At 48.7% G+C, this 12,954-nt stretch overlaps 1 protein-coding gene across 1 annotated transcript in view; it reads right to left on the reverse strand.

Moving 5' to 3' along the window:
- Positions 1 to 12,954, reverse strand: part of trrap (transformation/transcription domain-associated protein) — a 101,599-nt gene that overhangs the window by 28,299 nt on the left and 60,346 nt on the right. Inside the window, 8 exon segments of the mRNA XM_084485574.1 lie at positions 427 to 573; positions 942 to 1,060; positions 2,233 to 2,428; positions 5,773 to 5,964; positions 8,309 to 8,444; positions 9,663 to 9,775; positions 10,322 to 10,459; positions 11,084 to 11,371. Coding sequence (XP_084341700.1) covers positions 427 to 573; positions 942 to 1,060; positions 2,233 to 2,428; positions 5,773 to 5,964; positions 8,309 to 8,444; positions 9,663 to 9,775; positions 10,322 to 10,459; positions 11,084 to 11,371 — 1,329 coding nt within the window.

Here is a 12,954-nt window from a genome sequence, read left to right on the forward strand (position 1 = left end):
GTGTGCAAGAAAGCAGGAGAGATTAAGAGAGATGAGCGAGCGAGAGAGAAACCGAAAGAAAAAAGCGAGAGAGGGGCTAGAGAGTCCACTGGCACTTTAATGGCTTGCGGTGCGCTGGTCTTACGCTGTTAATCAGGGGAGCTCCATGGGCTTAAGAGCAAATTTCAGAGTTACACCCTCTTCCAAGACTCTGCCCACTATAACTGTCACCCTGTAGTACCAGCAAACTTCCTCTACCTCCTGCCTAACAGGCCTTAAGCTACTGCTGCCGACAAAAAAATATATATATGCTGCGGACCCCCATCCTATAGTAAGAGTCTGGTGGTGGGATTGGAGGCCCGCCCCCGATCCACACTTCTGTGCACTGCTATTGGACGTGACGTGCAGATCACATGTACAGGACATGAGGAGCTGGTCTGATCTTACCTGCATGCACTCGTTCTTGCCCATGACTCCGGCCAGCTGCAGGTAACACTTGACCTGCTGTCGGATCTTCTGGAAGCAGTCGACGATGGGCACGGTGGGGATGGTGTGGATGCGGCTCAGGATGTCCAGCGCCACGTTGACCAAGCCCTGCAGGGAGAAACCGTCTCCATGTGGTTATACAACTCAAACAATATCTGATCGCTTAAAAAACAACAAGTGAAATGGAATGATGAAATGATGCAGAGTAGTACAGTTTTAAGATGTTTGACTCCTCCAAAAAAAACTAAAAGCTTCCCGGTTCAATCCCCATGGTCCACTCTATTGGTCAATCCCACTTGGGACGTGGTAGCCCCCTGCCTGCTCATTAATAACATACAAACAACTTCAACACAATTCAACTTCAATGGAGCAAAAGAAGCCGGAAATGCTCCTCAAGTCGACTTCCATAATAAGGTTTACAGTGGTCTGAATCTGAATCCCAAAGGCCGCGCCACCATTCCCCCTCCCCGCCGTACCTGTTTGCGTCCGATCTTGCCGTACTGGATGATGGCCGAGGCCGAGGCGTGGACGCCCAGCATGGCGTTGTTGTTGTTGGGGTCGTGCTGCGTGTTCGTCTCGTAGGCCGTCACTATGGCTACAGATGCAAAATAGAAAAAAAGAAAGTCACTCAATGGGGTCTGCCGAGCCACAGTATTCTACAGCGGTCGCTTGGGAAATGAATGGCGGAGATTTGCCTCTTTTCTCTCAGTGAAACACGGCGTTGCTGTAGAAACAGACATAGTGGGAGGAGGGAGGGGGTATTTCAGGGCATTCGGGGCATTTCAATTTCGCTTTCACGTCTATAAACGGTAGAAAGGCAAGCGTCGTATGGATGAAGCCACGCTTTGTCAGGTTCCGGTCTCCGCCGCTGCAGGAATCCAGCAGCGCTGTTGTTATGCTTATGATCATCATCAATATTTGTATTATTATCATCATCATCATCATATCTGGGGTGCGGCAGAACATGAGAGCAGGAGTCCAGCCGCAGACATCCCATTCTGCAGTGGCTGCCTCTGTGCACCGCTTTCAAAGTCACAGCAGGAGAGAGAGAGAGCTGAGCCACAGAGAACCCTAGGTGGAAGAGCCGCAGCGCCTGTGTGAGCGTGTGAGCGTGTGTGCGTGTGTGGGTGAGAGTGGGCGTGCATGCGTGCGTGGGTGTGAGTGAGAGCGAATGCATATCGTATCCTGTAGTGAATTAAGCAAGGGGTTTTTGGCGAGCTGACATTTGGAAAAGGTACAGAGACCCTTGGGGGGCACGGTACATAGTGGCCTTTCAGAGAAGACCGCTTCCTAGGACTCCTGGAAATCTAAACATCAATCTACGCGCCGGGGAGAAATAGAGAGGCGCCGTGTGTGTGGTGTGTTAGTGTGTGTGTGTGTGTGTGTGTGTGTGTGTGTGTGTGTGTGTGTGACTTTAAACAGTCACATATAGGTGCAAATTCATAACTCTGTGTCCATGGGTTTGAGGCTGTGTAAATACACAAGTTAATTCAGTGTGCACCTGGAGAGAGACTTCAGAAAGGTTTCTTTGAAAGAAAGAGTGGGGTCGGGTGGGCGGTGGGGGGCAAATAAACTAGAGGGAGAGAGACATACAGAGAGGGGAAATGAGATTGGGAGATTGTTGACGGACAGACAGAAAGAGGAAAATAAAGCAATACTATATTTGGTCTCAATTCAACGACATATACGTACTCGTCCGCATCAGGTGGGCACCCGATACTCCGCCACAACCACACTTTAACTACCCACAATGCATTGGGAACACACCTTGGTAGTGGTGCTGGCGCCACATGAAGATGCTGCTCCAGTGGGAGAGGTCGTCGGACACGATGGGCAGCCGGTTCCTCCAGGTCTTCACCACCGTCTTCATATCATGCAGGCTGGTGTTCCGGCCCAGGCTGGCCGGCTGCAGGCCCGCGTTGATCTGCGCCGCCTCCTGGAGCTCAATGATCTGCTGGGCCGCCTGGGTGGAGGTAGGGGGGGGGGGGGGAGGGGGGTCACGTTAGGACCCCGTGTAGACACAGACCGGGTCGCTTCCGGGTGAACTTGTGCGACTTGTGAAGATTTATTTGAGCTTTTTTATGCTTTATTGTAGAGTGAGATAGAGAGGAAGGTATGGGAGATCGAGGGGAGGACATGCAGCAAAGGCCCGCGGGCAGGATTCGAAAACCGGGTGGCTGAGTTCAGGACTGGGCCTATATGGTACGCGCTCTACCCGGTGAGCCACCGGGACGCCCAAACTTATGGACTTTGAATGCAAAAAAACAGATAACGGGAGAGGGTGTAAGTGAGATGGCGTGTTGGGCGATGGCGTTGATAACACACACACACACACACACACACACACACACACACACACACACACACACACACACACACACACACACACACACACACACACACACACACACACACACACACACACACACACACACACACAGAGGAGGGAATGAAAAGCAAAGCCAGATGAATGGCTCCCGCGGAGTTAAGGTCTCAAGACAAAAGAAGCTGCAGATCCGACCCGGGTTTGATACAGCCGGGGTACTGTTGACATGAGGAAACTTGAATCTTATCAAGCCCCTTTGTATTAATCTGGGCTGTTGGAGAGAGTGCGGAGGGTTGCTTTTCTGAGAGAGCCGGAACGGGAGAAAGATAAAAAAAAGAGGAAGCTATTCCACAAACTCGGTCGAAAAATAATGAAACCGAGAAACGAAAATATAAAGTGAAGGAGTGCAGAGGTGGACAGTAAGAAAGAAAAAAACTGCAAAGAAACTGGATGGTAGTATGAGACATAAAAGACCCTAATTCGAAGGGGGGGGGGGGTAAAGAAAACAGGTGGTGGGGATGGAAGTGACGGAGAGGCGAGTCACCGCCATCAAGACACAGAGATGAAAAGAATCAGACAGGTTAGAGGGAGTCGGCGGGGGGGCCGCGGAGGTGGGGTTATTAGGCTCTCTCCTCGCTCCACTGATGGCTCCTCCGGTCCAGCCCAGAAGCCATTAGGCCACTGTAGCGCGGCGTTACCGGACACATCCGCACCCCGGGGAGGGTTGGGGGGTTGGAGCGGACGCCAAATGGACGGATCAAAGCGGCTTATCGGCTATTTACCGCCAGAGACGGCCTGATAATGACCGGCCGCGACTCTCCCCACCCACACACCCACCCACCCACACCCACCCACCCCACCCCCGCCCTCAGCCTTCCCTCCAACCCCTCAGAAAAGATGGCATTAGTTCGACCGATGATTAGTTCCTCGGAGGGAGAGGCGAAAAAAAGAGAAAGGGAAGAAAAGAGTGAAGACGGAGAGAGGGGGAGGTAGGAAAATGTGAAAATGATAACCTTCCGTCCCTTTCATGTGGCAAAGGAGGTCTTCATCGATTCGGGCCAAAGCCGTATTATTATTTGTTTTTTTACACGTAATCAATTGCTCCATTATGGCCGCCCATCCTTCAATATTAATAGTGTGGCTGGTGATCAATACCGCAGGTGATAATCCGATCGACCCGTCAGTCAGTGGCGGGCACCGGGATTCAATGATGGCTTGATTTAAAGAGAGATTTGCACCCCCCACTCCTCCCCCCCTGCCCATGTTATTCTCAGCAGCCAAGCCCCAGCTATTCATTTTCCAGGGCTCAAAGAGTTGTGGGTATGAGATATAGAGTCTGGGATGGAGATTTACAACACTCTGCTCCACTGGGCAGAAGAATAAATAGCTTGTTTTCCCTTGGCTAGGATAAATAATTGGACCGCACATATGCAAGCAGGCATGCATTAAGACAAGCACACTAAGCACGCACATGCTCACTGACACACGCACACACACACACTAGAGCTATACTTGAGACACTAGATAGAGAATGCACATAATGTGCCCGCACACACACACACACACACACACACACACACACACACACACACACACAATAACAAAGAATGTCGCCAGCGGATTCCAATAGCCATTTTAAAAAGATAAACTCCCCTGAATCATAGCTGTACTGAAGGCTGCCCCTCCCCCCACCGTCTAAACTAAATAAATTAGGCAATGCAATATTTTTCACAATTATCTGTTATATCAGCTGATAGCCTATTCCGAACCTCCATTCAAGCATTCCCATTTATCATGTAAATGTAATTCTGCTGCAGGTATTTAATCAAATGCTATCTGACGGCAGCGCGGTAATTACAGCCTTTCTAAACTAACTCCCTCATTCCTGCTCTCTTTTTTTCATCGCTTTCTCTTCAGCTCCTTCACTTGCCGGCTAATTTTCTTCCTATATCAGTTTTCCTTTTCAATTATCATCTCGTCATTTTCTCTCCCTTTTTTCCATCTAGGCCCTCTTGTCTGTTGTAATTTCTCTAAGTCTCTCTTTCTCCTTATTACCTATTTTCAAGAAGAGAGGTAAACAGAGACAGAGCAACAGAGAGAGAGCAGAGAGAGCTAGAGAGAAACAGAAACACAGAGCAAGAGAAAAAGAGAGACAGAGATGGAGACAAAGAGAGACAGAGCCAGAGAGACGGAGAGATGGAGTGGGTTGTCGAGTCCCTTGACAACGTAATGCCTGGCAGCCACAGATGAAGTATCTATTGACAGACGGCTCTCGAATTGCTTTATTCCAATAAGGCAAAACTACACATAGTCCCCTTATATCCCAACTTCTTATACTCTCCGAGCTCCCGCACTACGCAGCCACTGTGTAGAACAAGGAGATGTGTATGTGTCCTATGAGGGCAGACATGGTGGCTGCTGTCGTCTTTTCTCCTTTATGGTTTATTGTTTGCAAGAGTTCTCTAAAATAGAAGGACGGGTTTTACCCTACATAGTAACATCAACCCTGATCTAGAATAGACACTGTGTGTGTGTGTGTGTGTGTGTGTGTGTGTGTGTGTGTGTGTGTGTGTGTGTGTGTGTGTCTCTCTCTCATACGAGTGCAGGCATGTTGTTTCAGTTGATATTCTGTTATGTTTTTCTTCAAAACATAATAGAGATATATTTACGTATATATTGCAGATTAGCACTATATTTATAGCATTATATTTGAAACAAACCTTCACAGACATAAGATGATTAAATGTATTGCCCTACTTAATGTCGCCAACAAACCTAACTTTGGGTAAACAAGGAGGCCACACATTGCAGAGAAGAGCGTGTGTGTTGTGAGTGTGTACGTGTGTCCCATAGAAAGACATTCTATACGTTTGGTGTAAAAATAACAAAAGTGTGTTTGTTATTTGCACGATTCTCGACAACAACAAGTTGGAGGTGTGAGTGAGTGAGTGAGTGAGTGTGTGTGTGTGTGGCGTGCGTACCTGCAGCAGAGGTGTGTGCACGTGGGAGACGATGTGCGGCAGCCTCCGCCACTCCCGGATGGCCAGGCTGGAGGCCATCTCCACCAGCCTCTCGATGAAGTTGAGCTGCTGCTCCTCCGGGTGGCAGATGGCCAGGTAGCCGCGGTGCATGTTCACCTTCCACGCCATCTCCTTGGGACAGCTCAGCTCCACCTGATCACACACAGACACACACACACGTTAATGTTTTTCTCTGGATCTAGCTTTGCACCCCAGTGACACTGAAAAGATCAATCAAAAACGAACCGGGGACAAACAACAACGCCCCGTCGGATAGGGAGCCAAACGGAAACCGGCCGCGACCGGATCCGTACAGTTCAATTAAGCAAAATCATCCGTCAAGAGAGCAGGGGGAGGGAACCCCGAAAATGGTCGCACCTTCTCGCACAAAAGAAAGACTCGGGCCAAACGCCGCCTCCTCCCTCCATTCATCCTGCAGGACTTTTGTGCTAATGAATAATCAACATGTCTCGTCTGACGAGAAGGGAAAAGGCCATCGCCATTGATTAAAGCGCTGAGTGTGTTAACGGAGCGGCGGCGCACAACAGCCTGCGGTGGATTGGCTCCTTGTGTGGGTCGGTGTGACAGCGTGTCGCCCGTGTACCTGTTCTCCGAGTTAGACTGATTAATTCTGTGTCAAATAGAGAAAGTGATAGCAATGATCGGGCGGTGGGTGTGAGAAGTCACATTGTGATTGTGTGTGTGTGTGTGTGTGTGTGTGTGTGTGTGTGTGTGTGTGTGTGTGTGTGTGTCAGAGACACACACATGTAACATATAACACACACACGTAAATATAGGTGTGTGTGTGTGTGTGTGTATGTGTGTCTGTGTGTATGTGATGGTGAATGAACCAGCTCAATTAGCAGACAAAAGAGGGCTGGGTGAAGTGATGGCTCATATGGTTAAACTGTAGCGTGCGTGGGTGTTCAGTCTCCGTGTATCGGTGTGCGTGCCTGAGTTTGAGTGTGTTTCCCGTGAACGAAAATAATGGAAACAACGGAAGAAAAAAAACGATCGGCATGACTCAACTCGGGGAATAAGTGAAATAGGTGTGCATGTCTGTGAGTGAATGTCTGTGCTCATGACGTGCACGGGAGCTCTCTCCCCCTCCCCCCCTTTCTCTCTCCCTCCCCCTCTCCCTCTCTCCCTCTTGCTCCCTCGCGCTCACTCTCCACAGTGGAGGAAATTACAACAATCGGTCAAGGCGCACTTATCAGGGCGACGTGTGATGAATATCCCCCAGTCAGGGCCACCCTTATCAAGGGCCAACGTTAATTGAAAGCGGGGACATTTGGACTTTGCCTGAGAGGCGGGCGAGCGACTGGATCGCCTCACCGCTGATGTGGCGGTGGTGGTGGCGACGGAGGGCGGCTGTCTTCTTCTGCACATAAAACAAATCATCTAGCAGCAGATGCCCGAGTAATTATTCACACACACAGGTGCTGTAAATATTAGCAGCTAAGGCCCTGAGCATTGCCGCTGAGAAAGAGCAGGAGAGAGGGAGAAGGGTGAGGGAGAGGGAGACCGAGACAGACAGACAGAGATTAAGGGTTGGGAGAGCGAGAGAGAGAGAGCGAGAGGGCAAGGAAGAGTAGAGGGTAGAGAGGGAGATTAAGTTGGTGGGTGGGGGGAGGGGAGGAGAGAAAGAGCACAACAGAGGAAAGAGGGAGAAAATGGGCCATGAAATACTTTACAAAACAAAAAGGGGAAGGAGGAAATGAAGGGATAAATAAATGGCAAAAGAAGAAAAGGAGGGAGGGTGCACACATTACCCATTAGAGAAGGGGGGAGGCGAGGGAGTCAGGAGTGGGTGAGGGAAAGGGGACGAGGCGGGGGGGCGGTGAAAGGGTGTACGTGAGCGTGTGCTGGCCATCCAGACAATTTAATTAGGTGTCACCTTTAGGACGACGCAGCTCAATGGATTTGTTCCAAGTCTCCTTGAAAGAGCAGCACGGGAGTATTTGTTATGTGTCAGGTACTATCACGCTCTCAAGGCCCGCCTACACTTTGTTTTAGAAAACATGATGCCAATAAATTAGAAGACCAAGGAGCCCGAACACAGACTCCACAGCTTTACGGCAGGCCGGCCGCCCGCTCTGGTTGCCCACCTGGCTGATGGGAAAAGGGGAGCTATATCTAGTTAGGTTGTGTTGTATGCCGCCCAGCACTGAACGCTGGTAACAAAATAAAAATGAGTATAAGAAATTGAAATTTACTCTTTATTTAATTTAAGTGTTTTTCAAGGAGCCTGGTTCATTGGGAGCTGATATTAGAGATACCACACGACGGGGGTGTGTGTGAGTGTGTGCAAGTACGTGAGCATGATTGTGCACATTAGTGTGCACGTGTGCACGCGTGTGTGAGTGTGTGTGCGTGATTGTGTATTAGCCAAGTCACGCCCCAATTCAGACGACGCCCCCCCCCCAAAATCACTGCACTTGCATAGGGCCCCCATTTTCAAGCATGCCGCGCGGCGTGGCAGCGAGCGCGCTCTCACCTGCACCAAGGCCTCCTTCATGGCGGCCCAGTTGGAGACCCTCCAGGCACACTCCAGCACCAGGTAGGGGTTGGAGTGTCCTTTGGACTGGCCGTACTCCGTCAGCGGCTCCCACTGGTTCAGCTCCTTGGAGCAGCTGGAGGGGACAGGAGGACAGCAGGACACACGGCCCATGAGGCTGGGGAGCTGTGGTCGCGCCGGGAGCGCTCAACACCGCCGTGTTTATCATCTCAATAGACGTTGTGGTTTTTTTTTTCTTTTTCTCTATTTATTTCAGAAACGGATCAGTGTTCAGTGTTGAAAAAAGGGTTTTCCTGGCCTTTGTTTGCGATAAAGTCGGTTTATGTCAGCTTGTTGCATTTCCCATTTGCATTGCTCTCTATTGACTCACACTTGATAATCATTTGCTTTCTTTTGAATTTTAATTCCTCACTGGTCCAGTTAAGAGCGACAGTGCAGCAAAGCGCCAATTACACTATAAAAAAATATAGTGGAAGTCGTAAAAGAAACCAGCAATAATAAAAGCATCTTACTATTATTTAATAGCAGGCCGGACAAGTTAATCTAACAAGTTGGTCAGTGTGCATGTGCCAAGCAGCCTGCAGCTCACACACAAACACACAGCCTGCGCGAACACACACATACATCGCACGCACATACAGACCGCATACACATACACACCACACATGCGCACGAACACACATGCGCTGACGCAGACGTTTCAAGACAAAGGCAGTGCAGGACACTGCATACACACATACTGCACACACGCATGCACAGACGTTGAAAGACAGTGGCAAGATTGATCCCGCATCCCGCATGTCTTGCGATATTGATATCCCCCTCTCCCCCCTTGAGTCTGTTTTAACGGCCCCGCCGCCGTCAAACTCTCCCAGGTAAGACTTTCTGCTATACCTTCAATAACCATACTGTGTTATTGACAAAACATGTCAATAACACAGTATGGTGAATTATGACTAAAGAGTCCACCACAAGACTACACTTTGTTGCTAAAATGTAATATTACCGTACTCTCTTCCTTGAGCCTCCCTAAATGTCTTTACACGTTGCTGCTCAAACTTAATATTACTCTCTTCCTTGAGCCTCCCGAAATGTCTTGCGATATTGATATCCCCCCTCCCCTGTTTCAGTTTTATTTTTCTGATGTTTTGTGTGTATGCTATGTGTGACTGTAGGCTACTGCTGCCTGTCTTGACGTATTCTTCTGGTAAAAAAAAAGAATCCTGGGGTTTGACTGGGGTTTCCACATTATAGATATGGGTTTAATTACAACTAGAGGGTGTGCGCGCAGAAACTCTAGTCATAATAAAAACAGCCACTCCTCCTGGCTTACCGTATCCAGTGGTCCTCACAGAGCTGGTACTCAGGGAAGATGGCGGGGGACACGCTGTTGCGCTCGTGCTCCTTGCGGGCCTTATCCGTGGCCTTCTCGTAGCTCTCCTGGGCCTGGGGAACACGGTAAGCTTAGGGCTGGGTCTCTCCAGAACCAGCCCCTTTCAGGTCATAGACTGACTGCTCGGATCTTATCAACGTAAATGTTTTACAAGCACTACTACATATAAGGGGTTTGCAAAATCATTAGTAAACAATGTCACTGTCTACAAACAGACCCATACTAACTATTGTAAGAAATGTATTTATATTTTTACTATTATATTGATATATATACCAAATGTATTAACTTAACTAACTTTTCAAAACCCAAAGACGTATAGTTTGATTTGTATGTCTGTTGAGCATTAAAAATTAATAAGGCCAATCAATAATTGGCATTATGCACGATATATGCGGAGAGCGATATATACACAATTAAAGCGAAGGCAATCATTTGCATTAATATAGTCACCGTCATGTTATGATGGTACATACAGTAACAAGGTAAAGCTTAGGAAGGGATACACCATGCTTTCACACACCGTTTGAGTAACCCCAGATGCTGTTCTGAGCTCAAATAAACTAACACAAATAAACACTGAGGAGACGGGTCGTCACCTGTTCGAAGAAGCCGTGTTGCTCGTAGGCGATGGCGGTGGCCGTCTCGGGGAACTTGCACCTCTTCTGCCACAGCCCCGCCCACATGTCCTCCTCCTGCAGCAGGGAGTAGAGCTCCGCCAGGGAGTCCAGGATCTCCTGGTGGACAGTAGGAGACAGGAGGAGACAGGAGGAGACATCAGAGGTCTGAATAATCACCAACAATTTGAATATGGAATTTAATATATATTCATGCGCTATCACAGAATATTGTTATTATTATGCACTCATTTTATTTTTTAAATCTTTCCAAATACTTTGGTAGTCGCTCCGACCGCTCCCTGTTTCCCTTGTAAGTGGCCGTGGAGAAAAGCGTTGCCTCACTGACCAAATGCGATCAGTACGCTCAAACACTATGAGCACCGGAGCCCTAAACTCAAGAAAACAAGACGGAAGCCAAGACAAGAAATCTAATTCCAACGAACGGTAAAACTATACTGGGCGGCCATCAAATGATAAAGCCCTGCATTTGCCAACGCAAATTTGCCATCGCTTTAACTGCCTGGCGGCAGTTAAATCAATAACTAAACAATCTTCAACACAATCAAAAACCTTCTGCACAACAGCTGGGCTGATCGAGGGATCCAAACGCCTTGAGACATCTCGAAATACAACCGCTGTGACCTAGCCTCTCGATTACAAACTACATTTGCACACTCCTGCGCTAATCAGTGGGGTGTACCACAGCTGTACCACACCTGGTGCGGGTCTACCTGCCCTTACCTGCTGGGGCGGGCTGATGCTCTCCTGCTCGTAGAACTCGGTGCTCTGCTTGGGCTTGCCGTGCAGGCTGAGTCCCTTCTCGAAGGCCTGCTGCTCCAGCATGATGGTGGAGCGCAGCCACAGGTTGTGGGTCTTGCCCAGGTACTTGAGCACGCACGGCCGGATGGGGATGGGCGGCACGCACTGCGACATGGCCTCCACGAAGCAGTTGAGGGCGCTGGGCTGGCAGTCGCGCTGCGCCTGGTGGCTACCGCTGCACAGGAAGGGGCTCATCTCGCCCGACAGCGTCTGGAAGGAGGACAGAAAAATGGTCAAATTTTGCTTTTCGTTGTCTTTTGTGCGTCTATGGACAGGGCATTGGGCAGGGAGAGGGAGAGAGAAAGAGAGATCGGATGGGTACGCTTGGCACGCTGGTGAGTTCAAACTAGTGCTGCCGCGATTGGTCAACTTAGTCGATGTAATCGACCATGAAAATTAGTCTACGGCTATTTTTTTAGACGACAAGTCGTTTTCCTATTGACCGCCTATTTATTTTTGTTCTCCCGTCTCAAACGGCTCACTGTAATTCACCTCCACACAAATCTGTGCGCTGCTCGCGCCCTGCTGGTTACTCTGCCCCCTGGCCTTCACTGCTTTCATATGAAAAATGGCTGAAGAAGGTGAGTCCTCCAAATCAAGTCAAGTATTTCAGGCCAACCGGTAAAAGAGTGTGTCATGGCTTTCAAACATATAATCCATAAAGCCTATGGATGCCTCAGGACGGACTTGTCAACGCGCTGCGGCATCACTTACTTGATGTTGTTTTGATTGAAGATCGGCAGGTTGTAGTGGGTGGGTGCGTGCATGAATGAATGAACGTGTGTGTGTGTGTGTGTGTGTGTGTGTGTTGCGAGCCTATGCGATTTCAAAGTAACAAACAAACAAACTCAAAGCCGATGCATGCATCCAAAACAATTAGTTCAAAACCAAATAAACAAATCAAAAACAGCGTCACTTATTCGCTACAAAACTTTGGAATTAATACGGTGCGGTACCGAGGCGTTGAAAACAATGTTGCCGTCTCCTGTGTGTACCTAGTTGCGCACCTGTGTTATATTACTTAATATGACTTTGGCAGTAATGTTTTAATCCCCGCCATGCACGCAGGTGTAAACGCGAGCAGCATAGCTGCGTGCCTGCCTGCTTTCAGTTCGTCATTTTTATTTATTTTTTTAATTTAATTTTGTTTTAATTAGTCGTTTAGATTAGTCGATTAATCAAAAAATTAGTCGAAAGATTAGTCGTTAGAAAATAAGTCGTTAGTGGCAGCACTAGTTCAAACGATGCAACTTTATTCAAATAGAGCTTCTCATGAAACCTGTGCTTCAAAGGGAAGCAATGACGATGAGAACAAGAACAAAATGACCCAATCGATATTCAGTGCGAAGGTTTTTAAACTTCAAAACACACAGACAAACCGCAGGTGGGAGTGATGGGTTCTCTGGCAGTTTGACAGGCGACGACGGACATTAATGCAGACCCCGCCCCCCCGCCCCCACCCTGAACCTCCCTGGAAATGGAGTTGAAAGATCGGGCGTGTCAATCCGTGGAAAATGAAAGGTAAATTAGCATTCGATTCCGGGGCCGTAATTGAAGGATGTGCTGACGGCTAAGCTCATCAAGCTAGATAAACCACTCCATTTACCCAATCAATTAAATTAATATGCGGCGGGATGGCTCAGCTCGCAAAATAACACCGGTGCGTTAAGCCATCAGCGCACACGCGAGCACGCTCCGTACTTTTCATGTCGCCGCGGAGCACGGGGGTTGAAAACAACATGGTTTGCCGTTTTCTATTTCCAGGGCCTATTTCGGAGGTGTAGTTGGTGTAG

This window comes from Micromesistius poutassou (genome assembly GCF_964030765.1).
Source record: "Micromesistius poutassou genome assembly, chromosome: 21".
NCBI classification, from domain to species: domain Eukaryota; kingdom Metazoa; phylum Chordata; class Actinopteri; order Gadiformes; family Gadidae; genus Micromesistius; species Micromesistius poutassou.